We start from the raw sequence: 21,478 nt of genomic DNA, 5'->3' as shown, positions 1-21,478 counted from the left end.
TACAGATCGTGAGAAACATAAAGACATGCTGATAAGAAATTGTCAAGACATCTAATTTAGAACAACTGCTGCACATTTCTTTTACGCAATTAATAATTAATAATTAATTCGCGTCAATTATGCTCGAGCAACATTAATATTTGCGACTGCCGAGCGCAGTAATTACGTCTGATCTCTTGACTCCATAATGTTTGCAATAATAATATCGCATACCTGCATCGCTTATAGAAACGTTGAAGCAGGAATGCGTTGTAATTACTCTTTTTACACGATATCAAATATAAATGAGAAATTCCGCGATGAAATATAATAGCGAGAAGATAGTCGGTTATTATATTAATGCAGCAATTACCGAGATGACGATATGGCGACGATAGGGCAGACATTTTCTGCGATTGGATCTACACGAAAGAATTTAATTGCGAGACACAAGCAGAGTATTCGTTGACAAATGCGTATGTTGTTTAATATGCAAAGTTAACGGAATGTCCCAGAAATTCGCGAGTCAAAATACTGTAGCAGGAAACTATTCGAGAAACTAAGTAAAATAATAAATTGCAAATTTTTATCTTAAAGCGATAATTTTTTAGATATTAGATAAGGATTTAACTGGCCAATCACAAACTTTGAATAATCATCTTGTGAATTATGCGTTCGGTAGTTTAGTGATCGCATAATAGGTGAATGTTTAAACATAATCTTTGATTTACTAGCCCATTTGTCCCAGAAACTACTGCTTGAAATAAACATTTACAAATAACGATTTCATTTAAATAATAATAAGAGAATGTAGACACGTGAAAACACAACTAAAGCCTTGTTTGGTCATAGCCGGATCTTGATATTCATATTTCTTGTGTGATTTTATGTAACTTCTCAATCAAGTTCATTAAACTCGCCGAATAAATTCTTAAAACATAATTAATTAAACAAGAATAGTAATACATTATTATGATATATAAAATAAATATTACAAAAATGTTTTCAAAAAATAAAGCTAATATCAATAACATATTAATATTTTAATTTTCAGGACACTCTGTATACTGGAAATTGGATGATAATTTTGAGACCGAAACGCGGTAAAAGCGCGCGTCTGTAAATAACACCATAATAATGAAGCAGCAGCGTGGATAGCAGACTTTCTCTCTCTCTCTCTCTCTCCCCCTCTCTCCCTCGTATTAATCTCGTTTCTGATGGAACAGTGCCGCGCTACGGCGGAAAACTCTCTGTGTTTTGCGCAAAAATAAATTGCGGTAAACAGCAGTAAATCTTGGTCGCGCAATTGTCCTCGCTGCGGCGACCCTGTTACATTTGCATTTGAAAGCTCGGATTTCGCGATCATATCCGGCCGCCGTATGACGCACGATGCCGTTTATCTTTGGCGATTCTGTATGCGCCTCTCTTTTCTCCCCAGGAATTATCGCGATAACGGGCCGGGTTTTCTTATCGAAATTTATCCTCGTCGCGGTTGCCACGGCGCGTACGTGCGATTCTTTCGAGAGGAGAACATACGTGAGATTCCGGTCGAAAGAGAATGGTGTAACGGAGATGGTAATATTCGCACAAAGGGATGATAACGCGTCTGTAAATCCGAAGAAACTCGTGCAAACGTAAAATGGTAGTTCCGGGAGAGATCGCCTCCCGTTAATTTTTCTCCATTAATTTAACGTCGAACGCTTTCGAGTTTTCGTCGAAATTTCCCCGACTTACATTTCCGATGAAAACAGCTGAGTTCACTATCGTACTCGCATTATCTCGCCGAATCTTCTTTCACGTTGATGTTACGCTAATATCGTCGGGACATTTCCTAAAAACCGCACGCACAAAAACGGCGGCTAGTCTAACGCGGGGAAAAAAAGCGCGATAACATTTATCAGGATAAACGCTCAAAGGAGCAATAAAACACAATGTTTGCAACGTGGACGTTTTCGTCTACTTCAAAAACGAAATACTCGAATACCGTTTGATATCGCGTTCTTCATCTCCCTTGATATGTCACCGTAATAACGCGAAACAAAGGTCCGCCGTGCGAAACACATACGTCTCATTTTTATGCGAGTATCATACGTGGTATTAAAAAAAAAAATTCCGTGGTCATAAAACAAATAAACCCTATTCTTTTTATCGTCGATCGATGAAAAGACGGTATCAGCAACGATGACGCTTCTCTCACAGCGTCGAAAAATATGAATTTAGAATGTAAAAGAGGGAAGGGAAGGAAACTCCCTTCTTTTTGTTTCCTGAGAAGAGGCAGGAGATATTAATATTCGCGGGTAACGCGGTATAAAATGGTGTTGCCATAGTACTTGAACATTTCAAACGGTAGAGAAAATCAAGGATCCAACGGTATGTATGTACATTCCGAGATTGTCGAATAAGATAAATGTCCTAAGATTGTTGAATTTTCTTCACGTAATATAAAATTATTTAATTGTATAATTATCTGAAATATAAAATATGCATGTGTTATTAATAATACAAAATATGAAAAACTTTTTAATTATTTCGAAAATAATAAACACTTTTAAGCCAATGTAATTTAAAATACTTGTCTTTAATGTTTGGCCTCGTATTGTTTATAAAATGAATAAAAAAATATGATCTTGTGACAAGTGCATAATGTTTCTCTAAAAAATTAAAAAATATTGCCAAAAAATAAACTCTAACCTAGATCTAGCAAATTAATTTTTGTGTTAATTTTCCTAATATTTAAATTAGCTCATATAAATATCTCAAAGTATTTCAATATTACAATTAAAAAAAAAATTAATGTCAGAAGTCACATTTAAGATTAATAATATACAAGTTTTTAAAATACAAGGGCAAGTTCGGTCCTTAGGACATTTATCTTATCTCGCTCATCTCCTGAGCGAATGAGAAAACGAACGCATGCAAATATCATGAAACTCACTCACCGATCGGCGAGCTGCATTATCCCCGTCGGCGGCGTATCCTGGTTAACGCGACGATCGGCCGAGCGACGCGTGTCGTCCCACGATGTCGACGACACCGAGGTCTTCCTCCGAGAAAAACGGGAAACCAAACGACGGAGAGCCAACGTCAGCGCATTTCTTTAATCTGTGCCGCATGACCTGAAAAAAAAAAGATAGAGAATGAGGGGGCTGGTTATCAAGATGGCGACGCTGGCAAAAGAGTACCGTATTAAGGCGCACGTAGGTCCAATTAGCTCGGGAGCTAATTGGGCGAGACCGGCGGTACCGCCTTCGGCCCTCTGCCTCCTCTCCTTCCCCTGCGCCCCCCCCACCCCTACGTTCTTTGGTTATAGCGCTTGATGGCGGGTGCGGTGCGATACACGCGCATTAATTTCTTTGTTAACCGTTCGCACCCGGGGCTTAATTTCCCTCTAAGAGCCCACTCGTCGCCCGCCACCAGCGGCTTCTGTTGCCGACAGCGGTTTTGTAGCGATAATAATGACGACGACGCGGGCCACGAGGGCACATGGGGAAAGGGAGAGCAGAGCTCGCCGTAAATTAATTACAACGATCGCCAGCCCCGTGGAGGCTCGTGAGAATCAAACTTTTCAACGAGGCGGCGCATCGTTAACCTCGTTAACGTCGCTCCATCTAACGCTAATTAATTCCACGCGGATCCGCTCCCCCGAACGGATCGATTCCCAACTCGGCGGCCGATCATCATCCGAGAGGAGCAAAGAGGAAGCAGATCAACGTCTTCTTACCATACTCGATCGTCGCTTGATCGCGCGGCCGCCCGAGGGCGCAAATTGGCGCGAATCGGTCCGTGCTGGCAGGTAATAGACAAATCCTTATGGTTAAGGCTCACAGGAAGGACTAAGAAGAGTAACGAAAATACACGGCTGCAATAACAGCGATACGCGCACCGTTCGTCTTCCGTGTTGACAACCAACCGTTGAAACGCGGCGACGACATCGGGACGCGAAGCGAAGCGATCGACGCACGCCAGCGAACGCACGGGCGCTGGACTCGCGCGACAACGATCGCCATTAAATTGACGGTGTACCTAACGACGAGGCCGTTTCGTGTCCGACGGGGCATCTTCGGCGTCCCCCTCATCGCCGTCGATTACTCGTCGTCGGCGCAACGAATCGACGATGGATTTACCGCGCGCGATTGGATCCACGCGTCGCGACGACCGATTCTCTCTCGCCAGGTTCGCAGAGACGTTCGGAGTTCGGAAGTTCGAGGGGACACTGTGTCGCGAACCGCCTGAAGTTGGCGCCTCAAGAAATGTACGTACGTCATTTGATTGCGCGGCCATTAGCTCGAGGCGCGCAATTGACTCAAACAGCACATGAATATTTATGATAAATATTTCTGATATTTATTGTATTTGATATTTATTCATAATTAATTATGATAAAAATCTTTATTCATATATTATAAATATTTTCATGATAAATCTTTATGATTTGCGCAGTCTAATCAAATATTTATGAAATATTTTGGTAAGTATTTGTAAAATATTCGAATTATTATAAATATTTTGCAAATCTTTTATAAATATTATGTGCTGTCTGGAAAATGTTTTGCATAAAAAAATTAGTCGACATTTGAAAACAGTTACAAAATCTATGTTTCTTGTTTTTAAATTATCATGATATGTTGATAATTTTAAGAAAAAAAATCGGAAAAATGTAACTAAATATTTATTATGTATTTAATTTACCGAAGTATAAATCTTTTAAAAAAGTACAGTTATCAAATTTGTTTATAACCAATAAATAAATAAAAATGTCACAATATTTCTAAATTTTAATCTTTTTTCTCAATGAGTCAAATTGCCCGTTACAATAATTGTCTTGCGGTGAACAAAAACACTACTTTTCAAAATTGCCACCATTTTCTTAAATATTTCTTTGTCACTTGTGTAAAATATAGTACAAGAATTTATATTATATAAGTTTTTCAGAAACTTGTAAACTAACCGATTCCGTAAATTGAACTGTATATAAAATTGATGAAGTTTTCAACTAATCGTGCAATATTAAAATTAAGAGATTCACAAGAAGTACAGCTGATCAATTTAATATCTGTCAGACTTAGAACGTATAATTACATGTATCGTTTGCCTTTTAATAATCTTTACACGAATAGCATAATCCTTTCACCGATGTGAAGATGGGAAAGGATTATCCGCTTCTTCCAGAAACCGCATCTATTTTGTTCGGTGGTGTCCTCTACCGTGTACTTTCGAAATCAAGTCAAGTTTTACAGATATTGCAGATTTTTTTAGATTTCGCGCACTCGATTAAAATTTTAACAATTTATAATTTAGCGCTTTTATATCACAACTTTCCTAATATAATGCATTTTTTATCAATTATTTGTAAGTAAACGCAATACAAAAACAAATGCAGTTAATTATTTTAAAATAAAATTTAAAATTGATAAAACAGCTCACTAATAATTTCGTATTAATTAAAGTAATATCGAGGATTTTCACGCTTTGTATGTCATTCTTCCTTTTTTTTCTCTTTTTATTACTAACAAGGTATTTGTTTCTGGACAATGCACAAACTACAAATATACCGTATCTTCCGGCGATGTGATTGGATGACGTTTGACAAGATCGCGTCATCGCCCACGTGATCTACGAGTGCCGGTCGGTGATTTTCGAGAGCGACTACACAACTATCGTAATTCATGGCGAAACGTTTTTCACGTCTTTCATCATGGCACACGTCAGCACAGCGCGCCCTCTGTTCGCCTTCTCTGTGTATTTGTATATGTGTGAACTGTGATGTGGATAGCGGATCGGCTTGTACGACAGGGAGCACGTTTAGATTAAAAATCTAAATCTGCACGGCGTACAGGGAGCCTGTTGCGGAATCGCTCGCCAAGATGGTAAGTGATCGTCTCCCGCGCCGTCAAAATCTCGTCCCCCCGAAACGGGAAGTCCCGAAGCGGCGAAGCTGCTGCCCGTGTGACATCGTCCGCAGATGTCATCCATTTAGCAGTGTGCGACCGCCGAGGCATTTAATTCCGCAACTGTCTTCGACCGAATGTATGCAACATCGCTCTCTTTTTCTTTTCCAGGTACTCATCGCCGCCGCGGTATGCACCAAAGCCGGGAAAAGTGAGTTCGCAGAGATGTCCTTGTGTGTTACGTCGTGTACACGCGTCGCGTATGCGTGTCTCGTATCTTCGATACCTGTCGCCCGGCTGCGTTGATACAATCACATGATATCTCTTACCACGTATCTGTAATCCGTATTAATAAGAGACCACGGGCATCGGTCGGTCAGTCGGTTGTAAGAGAAAGTCGCGTAATTTTCTGCTTTCTCAAACCTCTTTACCGAATATAGAATGGAACAACTTGAAAATTATTATTTGCTACTACCGCTTCATCATTGTGGTTTGCATTATTTTTCTAGCCATGATCTCCCGGCAGTTCGTTGAAATGACGAAGGCGAGAATAGAAGGCCTACTTGCTGCATTTCCAAAACTAATGAGCCCAGGTAAACAACATACATTCGTGGAAACGGAATCTGTTAGGTACGTTTATCAACCCCTTGAGAAAGTATACATGCTGCTTATCACGACTAAGGCCAGCAATATTTTGGAAGACTTGGCGACATTGAAGCTCTTTGCAAGAGTAGTAAGTACATATATCGATCCTCGTGAATACTTGTCAAAATATATTGTATATAAGTTAGGTTTATACACAGTGACATTTGTATCCTACAGATTCCAGAATATTGCAGCTCAATGGATGAAGTTGAAATAGCTGAAAATGCATTCAATTTGATATTTGCATTTGACGAGATAGTTGCGCTAGGATATAGAGAGAATGTCAATTTAGCACAAATCAGAACCTTTGTAGAGATGGATTCACATGAGGAGAAGGTCTATCAAGCAGTGCGAATGACACAGGAGCGGGAAGCTAAGAATAAAATGCGTGAGAAGGCCAAGGAATTGCAGAGGCAGAGAATGATGGAAGCTAACAAGAAGGGTGGAGTTAAAAGTCCTGGATTTGGTGGAGGATATGGAAGCGGTAGCATTCCCCCATCTATTCCGGCTGTTGGTGACACAGCTTGCTTTATGCCTGAACCAGTTAAACCTTCTTACAAACCCAAGCAGTATGATGAGTTTTTAATCTTAATTGCAATTGTATTTGTGGTATTTTATTATATGCTTTTACTATAAACAATATTTTTATCAGGAAACCAACAAATGCTGGACCAGGTGCAATGAAATTGGGTGGCAAGTCTCGCGATGTAGACTCGTTTGTCGATCAATTAAAGGAGGAAGGAGAGAATGTCGTATCAGGACCTCTCGCTGCTCCTGGGACAAAATTAACGCAAATCACTCCTCAGATAATTAACACAGAATTGTATGTTGTTATATTGACGATATGTAGAAGTTTTAAAATTATTCGCGAACAGACACACTCAAATGCATTTCTATCAAAAGGGTTCATTTGAGACAAGAAGAGCGACTAAATATACGCGTTGGCCGAGATGGAGGTTTACAAAACTTCGAATTGCATGGTTTGGTAACTTTACACATCTCCGACGAGAAATGGGGACGCATTCGCGTGCAAGTCGAAAACAGCGACACGAGAGGAATACAGTTACAAACTCATCCAAACGTGGATAAAGAATTGTTCAGAGCGCATGGGCAGATAGGTCTGAAAGTACCTACGAAACCATTTCCCTTGAACACTGATGTTGGTGTGCTGAAATGGCGTTTTCAAGCCCAAGATGAAACGGCATTACCAATTTCAAGTAAGGCAACAACAATAACTTTGCATACGATTTTACTTGATTTTTACTTTTTTTTTAGTCTGTTTTTATGGGTATATACATTTAATTATTTATTCCTAACAGTAAACTGTTGGCCTTCTGAAAACGGAGAAGGCGGTTGCGACGTGAATATTGAATACGAATTGGAGCAAGCTGATCTAGAGTTGAACGATGTCCAAATTAATATTCCCCTACCTATTGGATGCAATCCTATCGTCAGTGAATGCGACGGACAGTATACGCACGAGGCACGACGAAATACGTTAGTTTGGTCTCTGCCAGTGATCGATGCTTCAACGAAATCAGGCTCTATGGAATTTTCAGCTCCGTCCTCTACACCTGCAGATTTTTTCCCACTTCACATTTCGTTTACGTCTAAAACGTCGTATGCCAAAATTAAGGTATAAAATCACATGGATTTCTGCATGTTGCACATAAACTATATTATACAATGTAAAATAATTATTTTTATTTTCCAGATTAGCGAAGTTTTGCTCGTAGAAGATGAGAGCCCAGTTAAGTATTCTGTAGAAACTGTGTTCTTCACTGATAATTATGAAGTTGTATAAGACATTATAGATAATAGATAAAATATTTACACATATAAGAAATATAAAAATAGGCACAGTTCAGTGAGAAGGCATAATGTTATGATCAACAAGCAGGATTGACTGCTATTTGAATTTTTGTTTTATTGCCATATAGCCATTCCTTACATTGAACATTGATATATGTCGTTTACTACATTTATGTACATGTATAAATTTAATATGCTCTTTAATAGCTGTCCGGTGCCGAATACTTATATACATATTTGTAAAAAAAAAAAGATCTATTTTAATTGGATAAAACTTGGTTATGATTCATACACACCAATTTATCATATATTTACTTTCTACTCAATACATATATTTTAGTATTGCAATAACTCCTGCAGAGGATTGTATTATTACCAAATATATATATATCAAATTTTGTTATCCATTCGTAAATTCATGTACCTCGTCTCGAGAAGTATTTACACTATGAATTGCCATCTTATTAGAATTTTGTTAAATTTTTCTCTTGCAGTAAATGGTGAGAATATACAACTACTTCCTAATATTTATAATTTATAGAAATATATATATATATAATTTATAGAATATATATATATATATATATATATATATATATATATACAAATTATTATAGTTTAATGTACAAGTATCGCTATAATTCATCCATTGATATATTGCTTATAATTTGTGGTATCAAATGATTTTCAATAACCGCTTTAGCTGCAAATTAATAAAAATCAAATTAACTATTTTATAAATATATTTTATATAATTCTGAAGAGAAAACGCCTACCATTCATTGAATTATTCATGATTGCCGCTTTATAAGCACTTGTATTTGAGGCATTAGTAAACGTTACATCCGCACCCTTTGTTAACAATTCATAGCACACGTGTGGATGATCACAATATGCTCCATATATTAACGGAGTATTACCGTCCTACAACAGAAATGTCATTATACAATGTTAGATGTTAAGTTTTTATTTGGATAAGTATATGCATACCTCATCACATGCATTAGGATCAGCACCGTGACTTAACAACAATTTGACGACATCGTGATGACCGTAGGCGGCCGCTAAATGCAGACTGGTCTGTTGTTTTGGTCCACAACGATTTATATTGGCTCCTCTTTTGAGCAATTGTCTGGCACTACCTAATTGTCCATAAGCACTTGCCCACATCAATCCTGTTAGGCCCTTTTCATCGGTCATATCTACTGAATCTGTGCGCAACATAAAGATGAGTTCTTCTACAACAATATTTGTATGTACGTCAATAAGAAAGAAAATAAGGTATATAACATGCAATTTACTTGAATGTATTTGATCTGACGTAAGTTCCCCTTGACCTGCTAAGGTGTGAAACGTGATATCGTTGCCGACATAGAGCTGGTGTATCTGCGTCTGAGTATTACCCCTTTGCAGATTCGTGAGTAGGGTGGGTGGCTACAAATAGACAAAATAGATCTTATATTCAGCTATAAAATACAAAGCGCTTCTATGACCTACGGACAAGAGCATCGACGGTGGATTCCGCGATTAATTCGCGACAGACGAATCCCCCGAGTCCTGAGGTCGGTAGCGACGGCGTCCCGCGGAGTTCAGGGGGGAGGCTGCGGAAGGTGTACCTTGTACGGTTGGAACGCGCTGGTCCTGGTCGCGTCTTGCCACGCTCCTGGCGCCCAGTGTCCTGGTGCCCATTTCGTCTCGATCGGCTCGGACTTGCAATTGACGTTCTCCGGCTTGCAAATCAGAGGCTTCGGCCGTATCCCGATCGCCGACCCGTCAGGGGTGACGCTCTTCTCGCTTTCGGCGGAGCACCGACCTTCCTCCTCCTTTATCTCATCCTCATCCTCTCGCTCCTTCTTCATAGTTAACTCCGAGTGGACCTGATTCTCCATAGCTGGCGGAACATAAATTTCAGTCCGCACGAACGACGCGCGAGATGCACCGTGCGGGCCAGTTTCGTTTTTTATGACGTCACCAGATTAGTCAGACGCGAGAGTAAGAAATTCCTTATTAAATCGCAGAAAGCTGTATTCGCGCCATTTTTGAGGTTAAGAATGTGTCACTTCGAGGTTGAGAACACTCCGCGTCAGAAGACGTAGAATTCAATCGGCATTCTCACACACATACCCGGTTGACCGATATTGCTTCACTAAATGCTTAATTAAATGCGGCGATGAATATCGCCTGCATAAATATTATATTTACGACAGAAAATATGCGAACCGATGCAAACGAGTGGCTCGTGCGCGCGTTTCGAAGCCACGTACATTTTAAATATTGCGGCACATGCGTGTCGACGATGGTAGATTTAATTTGTATGATTTACTTATATCGCGGGGTCCGAAGTGCAGATCGCAGGATTCTAGAACGTAGTCGGTTGCCACCGTATCTATAATTTATATCGATTTTCGAACGCAAACGAACAACCAGAGATAAAAATCGTTTAAATCAGAGACTGGAAATTCTCGAAATAACGAATCGCTCATTTGTTATTCCGAATTTAATTTCGTGCCATCTCATATATGCTTATATCAGAGAGGAACTGAGAGGAACCTGAAAGCGGTCACCGCGTTTATGTGCACAAAATGTGCACATTGAACTATATATGTAGTCAAATATCTATGAATCCCGTAGATAATGTGCATAACTTTTTGGGTCTCTTCTATGCTATGTCCACGTTTATTTGGTTCTGTTTCATGCCATACCCGTAAATTTTACAATTATATGCATTCATATTTTAAATCAGTTTTATGCAAATGTGCATAATCGTGTTCTATAAATGTGCAATACCACATATACATGATATAAATTCAATTAATAGATTTCATAAAAATTCACTCACCGATTGCTGTCGCTGCTCCTGTTGCTGATGCTGCTGCTGCTACTGCTACATTTTTTTTCCGGTTTTGATTCTGAAAATTTGATAAATATTATTCCTAAACTCAAACACAAAAGCAGGTAAAGAAATGTATCACTTGAAAAAATAGTATATTTAATACCGAGTCGCTCGATCCATGGATGCCGCTTTCTACTGACATCATCCTGCTATTCTCGAACTGCACACGATACTTTATTCGGCACTCCCGATATTATGGATAATATATCACACACGAGTAAAACGTAAACCGCGCGCAAGAATTTCACTTGGCGCGACCGTTACATTTGGAAAAATACGTTAAAAGTACGGCACGTTAAGACACACTGAACAGAAGTAAATCTATTCGCTCCTAGAGTTTTGTACGCCTTGAATTTTCGTTCCGGGCAAAGTTTTCATGTGCGCGTATTCGCTCGAGGAGGATACGCAATCCGTTCGGTAGAATGTCGATCGTGCCAATAATGAAACTTTACTAATTGTCGCGCAATCATACAGAGATACAAAACTCTAGGAGCAAATTGATTTACTTCTGTTTAGTTTAGCCTCGATTCTTGGTGCTTTTTTCGGGTTTCGTTTCGTGAAGTCACACAGCATACCACTGTTTTAAGTTCTAATTGTAAGTAAATTTTTTTTCATGTAAACGAAAATAGTGATTGAATAGGATTCCTCGAAAATCGCGTTCGGCCTATTTGATTTTAAGTGCAAACGCTTGTCCAAAGTTTTTTCCGTCATCGAAAAAAAGCGAGGCTTCCGCTTCGATGCTTCGGATAATCGCTTCTCGGAAATCGTCGAGGCTCCGGGATGCTTGTCCGAAGTTTTTTTCGTCGTCAAAAAAAAGCGAGGCGCCACTCAGGCGCCAGTCCCCTCGACGAATTCCGAGAAACGATTACCCGAAGCATCGAAGCGGAAACTTCTCGGAAATCGACGATTTCCAAGAAGCGATTATCTCCCCTTTTCCGCGAAATCCCGAGTCCGGCGACTCACGGTAGCCAATCAGCTACTAGCTCCGCCTACTATTCTCTCCTTCCCTCTTTCAAACGCTTCAACGGTTCCGGGCAGTCCGCGCGGACTGAGCTCAGTTGCCTGACGAGAGGGGGTCGGTGGGTCAGTTGTATCGCGAAGCTTCGGGAGTGAACATGTACGCTGCTCGTCTATCGAAAAAGAATATCGCGATCGCCTCGTGTGTGTGTGTGTGAGTGTGTGTGTGTGTGTGCGGTGTGAAGTGCATCGTCATTGCCTTCCTCAGGATTATCGCTGCTTCAGGATTATCTTCGCCGTTGCCTCCCTCTCTGCTTCAGGACGATCGCTGCGAACGAGAGCAGTAAGTACATTATTTTAGTAATACTTTTGTCTGCCCGTCCACAGCGCGCCATTATCTTGTTATCTAGTACATTATACTCCAACAGATAGTTGAAAAATTTTTTTACTCGCATACTCGCGATCTTAAAATTTTACACTCGCAATCATGCGAGTAACAAAATCTTTCAACTATTTGATGGGATATAATGGCCCCGGGGTACACATTTTACTAACAGTTTTATTAAACAATTATTTTTCAACATATTTTATTCCGTCCGTCGACACCGCATTCGCGAGTGGCGTGAAGTCCAAACAATTTCGGTTATTTTTTTACAGTTCTCAATAGTTCTCGCACAGTTCCGACTTATTCCATTCATTTTATTAATTAATTTTATTAATTAAATATTTTTCAACATATTTTATTTCGACCGTCGGCACCGCATTCGCGAGACGCGCAAAGTGCAAACAGTTTCGATCACTTTTTTTTGACAGTTCTCAATAGTTCTCGCACAGTTTCGACCTATTTCGTGCATTTTAATAACAATTCCGTTAATTAATTATTTTTAAACAATTTTCCATTTTGACTCCTGTCACTGCATTCAGCAGAGGTATGAGGTGCAAACAGATTCCGACGGGAGTTGGAATGAAAAATTGTTAAAAAATAATTAATTGACAAAATTGTTATTAAAACGCATGGAATAAGTCGGAACTATGCGAGAACTATTGAGAACTGTCAAAAAATAATCGAAATTGTTTGCACTTCATTTCTCGCAAATGCGGTGCCGACGGCAGGAGAAAGAAATTTTGAAAAATAATTAAATAACAAAATTATTTATTAGAACGCATGGAAATGGTCGGGGCTATGTGAGAACTATCAAAAACTGTCGTTAGAATAATGATTGAATTTTTTTCTCCTACCGTCGGCACAATATTCGCGAGACGCGTAAAGTGCAAACAGTTTCAATCATTATTCTTACGACAGTTTTCGCTAGTTCTCACAAAGCCCCGACCATTTCCATGCGTTCTAATAAATAATTTTGTTATTTAATTATTTTTCAAAATTTTTTTCTCTTGCCGTCGACACTGTATTCGCGAGACGCGCAAAGTGCAAACAATGTCTTTTTTTGACAGTTCTCAATAGTTCTCGCACAGTTTCGACCTATTTTATGCGTTTTAATAACAATTCCGTTAATTAATTATTTTTAAACAATTTTCCATTCCGACTCCTGTCACTGCATTCAGCAGAGGCATGAGGCGCAAACAGATTCCGACGGAAGTCGAAATGGAAAATTGTTAAAAAATAATTAATTGACGGAATTGTTATTGAAACGCATGGAATAAGTCGGAACTATGCGAGAACTATTGAGAACTGTCAAAAAATAATCGAAATTGTTTGCACTTCATTTCTCGCAAATGCGGTGCCGACGGCAGGAGAAAGAAATTTTGAAAAATAATTAAATAACAAAATTATTTATTAGAACGCATGGAAATGGTCGGGGCTATGTGAGAACTATCAAAAACTGTCGTTAGAATAATGATTGAATTTTTTTCTCCTACCGTCGGCACAATATTCGCGAGACGCGTAAAGTGCAAACAGTTTCAATCATTATTCTTACGACAGTTTTCGCTAGTTCTCACAAAGCCCCGACCATTTCCATGCGTTCTAATAAATAATTTTGTTATTTAATTATTTTTCAAAATTTTTTTCTCTTGCCGTCGACACTGTATTCGCGAGACGCGCAAAGTGCAAACAATGTCTTTTTTTGACAGTTCTCAATAGTTCTCGCACAGTTTCGACCTATTTTATGCGTTTTAATAACAATTCCGTTAATTAATTATTTTTAAACAATTTTCCATTCCGACTCCTGTCACTGCATTCAGCAGAGGCATGAGGCGCAAACAGATTCCGACGGAAGTCGAAATGGAAAATTGTTAAAAAATAATTAATTGACGGAATTGTTATTGAAACGCATGGAATAAGTCGGAACTATGCGAGAACTATTGAGAACTGTCAAAAAATAATCGAAATTGTTTGCACTTCATTTCTCGCAAATGCGGTGCCGACGGCAGGAGAAAGAAATTTTGAAAAATAATTAAATAACAAAATTATTTATTAGAACGCATGGAAATGGTCGGGGCTATGTGAGAACTATCAAAAACTGTCGTTAGAATAATGATTGAATTTTTTTCTCCTACCGTCGGCACAATATTCGCGAGACGCGTAAAGTGCAAACAGTTTCAATCATTATTCTTACGACAGTTTTCGCTAGTTCTCACAAAGCCCCGACCATTTCCATGCGTTCTAATAAATAATTTTGTTATTTAATTATTTTTCAAAATTTTTTTCTCTTGCCGTCGACACTGTATTCGCGAGACGCGCAAAGTGCAAACAATGTCTTTTTTTGACAGTTCTCAATAGTTCTCGCACAGTTTCGACCTATTTTATGCGTTTTAATAACAATTCCGTTAATTAATTATTTTTAAACAATTTTCCATTCCGACTCCTGTCACTGCATTCAGCAGAGGCATGAGGCGCAAACAGATTCCGACGGAAGTCGAAATGGAAAATTGTTAAAAAATAATTAATTGACGGAATTGTTATTGAAACGCATGGAATAAGTCGGAACTATGCGAGAACTATTGAGAACTGTCAAAAAATAATCGAAATTGTTTGCACTTCATTTCTCGCAAATGCGGTGCCGACGGCAGGAGAAAGAAATTTTGAAAAATAATTAAATAACAAAATTATTTATTAGAACGCATGGAAATGGTCGGGGCTATGTGAGAACTATCAAAAACTGTCGTTAGAATAATGATTGAATTTTTTTCTCCTACCGTCGGCACAATATTCGCGAGACGCGTAAAGTGCAAACAGTTTCAATCATTATTCTTACGACAGTTTTCGCTAGTTCTCACAAAGCCCCGACCATTTCCATGCGTTCTAATAAATAATTTTGTTATTTAATTATTTTTCAAAATTTTTTTCTCTTGCCGTCGACACTGTATTCGCGAGACGCGCAAAGTGCAAACAATGTCTTTTTTTGACAGTTCTCAATAGTTCTCGCACAGTTTCGACCTATTTTATGCGTTTTAATAACAATTCCGTTAATTAATTATTTTTAAACAATTTTCCATTCCGACTCCTGTCACTGCATTCAGCAGAGGCATGAGGCGCAAACAGATTCCGACGGAAGTCGAAATGGAAAATTGTTAAAAAATAATTAATTGACGGAATTGTTATTAAAACGCATGGAATAAGTCGGAACTATGCGAGAACTATTGAGAACTGTCAAAAAATAATCGAAATTGTTTGCACTTCATTTCTCGCAAATGCGGTGCCGACGGCAGGAGAAAGAAATTTTGAAAAATAATTAAATAACAAAATTATTTATTAGAACGCATGGAAATGGTCGGGGCTATGTGAGAACTATCAAAAACTGTCGTTAGAATAATGATTGAATTTTTTTCTCCTACCGTCGGCACAATATTCGCGAGACGCGTAAAGTGCAAACAGTTTCAATCATTATTCTTGCGACAGTTTTCGCTAGTTCTCACAAAGCCCCGACCATTTCCATGCGTTCTAATAAATAATTTTGTTATTTAATTATTTTTCAAAATTTTTTTCTCTTGCCGTCGACACTGTATTCGCGAGACGCGCAAAGTGCAAACAATGTCTTTTTTTGACAGTTCTCAATAGTTCTCGCACAGTTTCGACCTATTTTATGCGTTTTAATAACAATTCCGTTAATTAATTATTTTTAAACAATTTTCCATTCCGACTCCTGTCACTGCATTCAGCAGAGGCATGAGGCGCAAACAGATTCCGACGGAAGTCGAAATGGAAAATTGTTAAAAAATAATTAATTGACGGAATTGTTATTAAAACGCATGGAATATGTCGGAACTATGCGAGAACTATTGAGAACTGTCAAAAAATAATCGAAATTGTTTGCACTTCATCTCTCGCGAATGCGGTGCCGACGGCAGGAGAAAAAAATTTTGAAAAATAATTAAATAACAAAGTTATATATTAGAACGCATGGAAATGGTTGGGGCTATGTGAGAACTATCAAAAACTGTCGTTAGAATAATGATCGAATTTTTTTCTCCTACCGTCGGCACAGTATTCGCGAGACGCGCAAAGTGCAAACAGTTTCGATCACTTTTTTTGACAGTTCTCAATAGTTCTCGCACAGTTCCGACTTATTCCATGCGTTTTACTAACAGTTTTTGTCAATTAATTATTTTTCATCATATTTTATTCCGACCGTCGGCACCGCATTCGCGAGAACGTGAAGTGCAAACAATTTCAATTATTATTCTTACGACAGTTTCCGCTAGTTCTCACATAGCCCCGACCATTTCCGTGCGTTTTAATAATTAATTAATTAATAAAATAAATTTTTTGTTCACGATAGTTACTCGGCATTCGTACACAGGCAAAGTTCGGACTGAGACGTGACGTCAACTGGACGGTCAAACGGTCCATAAACTTTATCTCTTAAATATTATCTCTACATATTATGATAACAGATAAAGTGACGTTATAGTAGCGGGACTGCCAGTCACTATGCGCTTGCCTTATCGCGTTAGGTGCTTTTTTTCTTTTTACACATCAGTCAGTACGTTAAATTCTTTTCGCGTGTAGTTCGGGTTGATAATCGATAAACGAGAGTGATTAATAAAAACAATCGTTATTTTCGTGCATGGTTATGAGATGGATAATAAGCGCGTAAATATTTTCGCAAATGTATAAATTATATATTTATACATATTGTACCATGCTCCAAAAAATAAAAAAAGTTCTTATAAATCTTAAAAATTCCCCTACTTGTGTTACATTTAATTGTATAAATTATATGAATTATATAAAATAATTACAAATTATATAAATTACGTAAAAAATATATTGTAACTTCAGATAAAATGCATCCAGAAAAATTATATATCGACTCACAATTGTTGCTTATGCCAAAGTACACAATAAAAATGTTTTAGGTTTTAAAATTCTTTGTGCTTTAAGTTTATAAATTTATTGTAATTTTCGTAATCTCGCCCAAAATTTTTATTAAAGAAAAAATTTTTACTCGGATTTTTTTTCGATTGTAGAATGGATGTGAGCTCATTGGTCCCGGCGGAACTTCAAGAATCGCAATTAAATGCATGCGAAGTTCAAGCGGGATACAATAAGTTGTCCGAAAATTTGCGAAGATTCACACCGCAAGCTTTACAGTGCGTCATTTTTTGTGGTAGGTCCAGATGCAAGTATGAAAATCCGAAAACGTGGCCGGCTGTCCACATGGCAATATGGAACATCTTTTCGCATTGGTGAGCACACAGACATTTATTAAATTTTGATAAAATTTTAAAAATAAAAAGAATGATATTAGTGATACTTTACAAGCATAAATTAAGTTTTGTCAACAACAATAGGCTTACTGTTTCTTAAACACTTAATAAAAAAGTAACTTTAAACAACTTTTATATCGAACAAACGTTTAAGAATAACAAAACATATAATAGACCTTTAAGAAGTATTAATTATTAACTTGGGTAATAATATATAAACATCTACAATTATTTTCATAATATGTACTCATTCTTTTATACAAGTCCTAAACGTTGAATATTACTCGGTACATTTCTAACTCATCTGATAATTTATGTCGACTTAAAGACGCGCACTATAATATATTTGAATCGTCTAGTTATTGACATTTTGTTAAAGCATCGCTCAACTTCAACAGTACCAAAGATTTATTTAGAATTTAGATATATAGCATATTAATATACATTCTATTGCATCAACATGAATAATTAAAATAGGTAGTCAGAAATTTGTTGTCACATGCTGCCAGCTTTTATATCAGTTTTCAATCTAAATTCAGTTTAATTATTAAAATATTTTAGGGTAACTGACGATGTCCTTGCAATGGCACGACCCAATACCGCGCAAATAATAAAGGAAGATCTAATTGCCCAGTTCCAAAGGTGGAGTATAAAAACCATAATAAACTTGCAAACACGCAAGGTGAACACGCAAGTTGCGGTGATCCACTAGAAGAGAGCAGCTTCACATATGACCCTAATGTTTTTATGAAAAACAACAGTAAGCATTAAAAATAAATATTAAAGTATTAAAAATACTTACTAACATTAGTTTGTAATATTTATTAATTACTGTAAATTTATCTGATTATTCAGTTATCGAGAATAATTTTTTAAAATGTTGATTGCTTTTTAAATATATTTTTGCTATAATATCAAATTATATATAGAAAGGTATAACTTGTAGTTTAATCATTTTTAAAAATCTATATTTATCTTTAATAACTTTTTTATTAATGGATAAATTAAAGCAATATATTAATATTTTATGTATTCATGTTTCAAAAATCGAAATCCTTTCCGCTATTGTGTAATACATTGCAAATAATGTAACGTTTGAAAAAATTACTTATTCAAATCATTCTTACTGTATCGTATTTCACATTTACATGATTATATGTATATTATAAAATAATGACGGTTGTGTTAAACGAATGTAGACTATCGTGTGGGAGCATTTCTTCCCCAATCCTAACAACCACCAATTAGATTGAAGTATTTTACAATGCAGTAAACGCGTATATCTGTAAAGAGAGAAAGAAAAGTTTTAAAATAATTTGCTGCCACTCTTATTATTTCTTGATAGAAAAGTTTTCAACTCGAGCTGTCTCAATTACAATCACGTGAAAATCTGTGTGTTACAGTTTACTATTATAATTTCTCGGTATTCCGGAAAAAGAATGTAGCAGTAGCAGCAGCAGCAGCAGGAGCAGCGACAGCAATCGGTGAATGAATTTTTATCATGTATATGTGGAACAAAATGATATGTGATAAACGTGATGCGAGATAAAATATTGGTTCTGTTCCTTGCTGTATCTGTCAGTATTGCACATTTGTAGAACACGATTATGCACATTTGCATAAAACAGATTTAAAATATGAATGTATGTAATTGTAAAATTTACGGGTATAGCATGAAACAAAACCAAATAAACGTAGACGTAGCACAGAAGAGATCCAAAAAGTCATGCACATTACCTACAGGATTCATAGATATTTGACTACATAGTTCAATGTGTACATTTTGTACAGATAGAGGCGCTGATGGATGAAAACACTTTGAAACGACGCGATGACCGCTCCCAGGTTCCTCTCTGATCATATATAAAATGATGATTTGCAGAACTGTTTTCTCTCAAACGTTTAAAATCAATCCTTGAACTAACTTAATTACGACGAAGTTAATTTAACGGTAGAATCACTTACGGTAATATTTATATTTGCGTATCATAATTTATCTTTTTCTTTCTCTGCATCAAGTGACCGACAAAGAATTGACGAAGTTTATTCGTCAACAAATAAGCAGTACATTCAATAAGTTAGGACAAGCTTCAGCAAAGCTCCAATCAATTCACATCGGCGATCAGCCCGCAGAATTGCTTACGGCAAAATTTCTACTCGTTCCTAACCTAATATCTCTTTCCGTGCCGGCAATAACAAATTAATGATTCCACAAATGGCACAAATAGTTAAGGAAATGGCACGTGTGTTATATTTGATAAATTAATCGTCGATTATGTTGAAATTGAAGTTTAGCCGAGGCCACGTGTCCTTCGAACGTCATCAGGAATACGATACGATATGATAAGGGAAACACACGCATTTCGAATTCAGAGTTATTTATTAACACAGTATATACTTACAGCATTCACTAGACTAACGAGGGAGGAATTTACTAATAATTTGGCATTGAGTGGGAAAGGTAAGAGTGGAGGGCGAGGGGAGAGGACCGATCTTACTTGATTATACGCGCTTTCTCACCAGCAAGGCTTTGTCGCAGAGCAAGCCGAACAAACCGGGCTGCTCAATCGGGCGTCAGACTTGGAAGATCGCGCCAATCTGGTGCAATCCATTCTTCCCTGATATTTTTTTCCGCCAAACAAGAATACGTACTTTAACGCGACTGACGACGACATTGACAATAGATATCAAATTCGAGGGATAGAGCGAGGCAACCGCTCGAATTCACATTTCTCATTATTCAATAAAGTGCATTCCTTTTTTTCTTCTCTGTGAGGGAAGGAAAAAGTGACAACGAAAGAAGGATATATGTCGTAATAAAATTTGGGGTCTTCCTAATCAGTCTTTGTTTTTTACTTGTCCTCGCGCGAGATTATCACAGAATTCTGATTATTTAAGTGAGTGGCCAGTGAGAAGAATTGACGCGATCTCGTGGAACTTAGAATACTTGTAAACGTTAACGCTGCGTCTATTGTCCGTCTCCATCAATATAGATTAACCGAGATCTCGATTTAACTTACTCTTTGTCTTTTCTCAGTTTTTTTAAAAATTAGAGAAAGATAAAGAGTGAGTTAAATTGAAAGTAAAGCTAATCTAAACGTTGATGAAAATGAGTATAAGTCGATCGTATATTTCTGTACAATTTGAAGGATTATAACTTTATGAATTAATCCCGTAGTACGAGATTGTATGCGTGTACATCATGTCGATGAGAAAGACTAGAATGTCGATGTCAGTGATGCGTGCGAGTAGCTTAATACACAAAAAAAAATTCGCAATACAGGAAATGTCCTTCCGTTTATCTCTCTTCCTGTAAACAAAATGTTTTGTCGGCAAGCCACCACGAATACATAAATTGTCTCTCGACAATTTCAACAATTATGTCCTCTGCTTCTTTTCTCGTTTCTCTTTATTAGAATCATAAATAGAACGGAGTGTTCAACATTCGATCGTTTACAACGTTTATAAAGTACATTAGAAGTTAATTTTTTTCGTATCAAGAGTCAATAGATAACAATTACCAGTAGGGCTACCAAATATCATAGAAAGGAGAACATACAATTTCTAAAGAAAAAAACTTTAATAAAGGACACAATAAAAAAAATAAAATTTCTTTAAAAACTTAAAAAAATTC

The 21,478-nt window shown here is 37.4% G+C and overlaps 2 protein-coding genes and 1 long non-coding RNA gene across 3 annotated transcripts; 2 read left to right on the top strand and 1 right to left on the bottom strand.

Annotated features, from left to right (window-relative positions):
• The first annotated feature begins 5,718 nt into the window (after nucleotides 1–5,718).
• On the top strand, nucleotides 5,719–8,615 carry LOC105828260 (coatomer subunit delta). Its single transcript, XM_012666507.3, has 8 exons — nucleotides 5,719–5,846; nucleotides 6,039–6,078; nucleotides 6,377–6,600; nucleotides 6,690–7,081; nucleotides 7,165–7,335; nucleotides 7,416–7,729; nucleotides 7,832–8,148; nucleotides 8,227–8,615. The coding sequence occupies exons 1-8, from the start codon at nucleotides 5,844–5,846 to the stop codon at nucleotides 8,314–8,316; spliced, it is 1,551 nt and encodes a 516-aa protein (XP_012521961.1). The 5' UTR covers nucleotides 5,719–5,843; the 3' UTR covers nucleotides 8,317–8,615.
• Nucleotides 8,420–10,674, bottom strand: LOC105829999 (DNA-binding protein RFXANK). The gene is made up of 5 exons (XM_012669101.3): nucleotides 9,941–10,674; nucleotides 9,626–9,758; nucleotides 9,315–9,535; nucleotides 9,101–9,248; nucleotides 8,420–9,027 (listed from the first exon to the last, which is right to left on the bottom strand). The coding sequence occupies exons 1-5, from the start codon at nucleotides 10,211–10,213 to the stop codon at nucleotides 8,960–8,962; spliced, it is 843 nt and encodes a 280-aa protein (XP_012524555.1). The 5' UTR covers nucleotides 10,214–10,674; the 3' UTR covers nucleotides 8,420–8,959.
• A 748-nt stretch (nucleotides 10,675–11,422) lies between these two features.
• Nucleotides 11,423–19,285, top strand: LOC118645286. Its single transcript, XR_004963042.1, has 4 exons — nucleotides 11,423–12,517; nucleotides 17,749–17,823; nucleotides 18,406–18,604; nucleotides 19,248–19,285. It is a non-coding gene; the product is annotated as an uncharacterized LOC118645286 (long non-coding RNA).
• The last annotated feature ends 2,193 nt before the right edge of the window (nucleotides 19,286–21,478 follow it).

The sequence above is a fragment of the Monomorium pharaonis genome, chromosome 4 (assembly GCF_013373865.1).
Source record: "Monomorium pharaonis isolate MP-MQ-018 chromosome 4, ASM1337386v2, whole genome shotgun sequence".
NCBI lineage: Eukaryota > Metazoa > Arthropoda > Insecta > Hymenoptera > Formicidae > Monomorium > Monomorium pharaonis.
This window is presented reverse-complemented; position numbering and strand designations above follow the sequence as displayed.

Bases quoted from the DNA above. Each gene is read 5' to 3' on its own strand.
- LOC105828260 (XM_012666507.3), top strand. The intron at 6,079-6,376 runs GTGAGTTCGCAG...TTATTTTTCTAG, and splicing joins ATGCACCAAAGCCGGGAAAA to CCATGATCTCCCGGCAGTTC. The intron at 6,601-6,689 runs GTAAGTACATAT...TGTATCCTACAG, and splicing joins TGAAGCTCTTTGCAAGAGTA to ATTCCAGAATATTGCAGCTC.
- LOC105829999 (XM_012669101.3), bottom strand. From the start codon at position 10,213: ATGGAGAATCAGGTCCACTCGGAGTTAACTATGAAGAAGGAGCGAGAG. The intron at 9,536-9,625 runs GTAAATTGCATG...TGTTGCGCACAG, and splicing joins GTCAGATCAAATACATTCAA to ATTCAGTAGATATGACCGAT. The intron at 9,249-9,314 runs GTATGCATATAC...TTTCTGTTGTAG, and splicing joins ATCCTAATGCATGTGATGAG to GACGGTAATACTCCGTTAAT.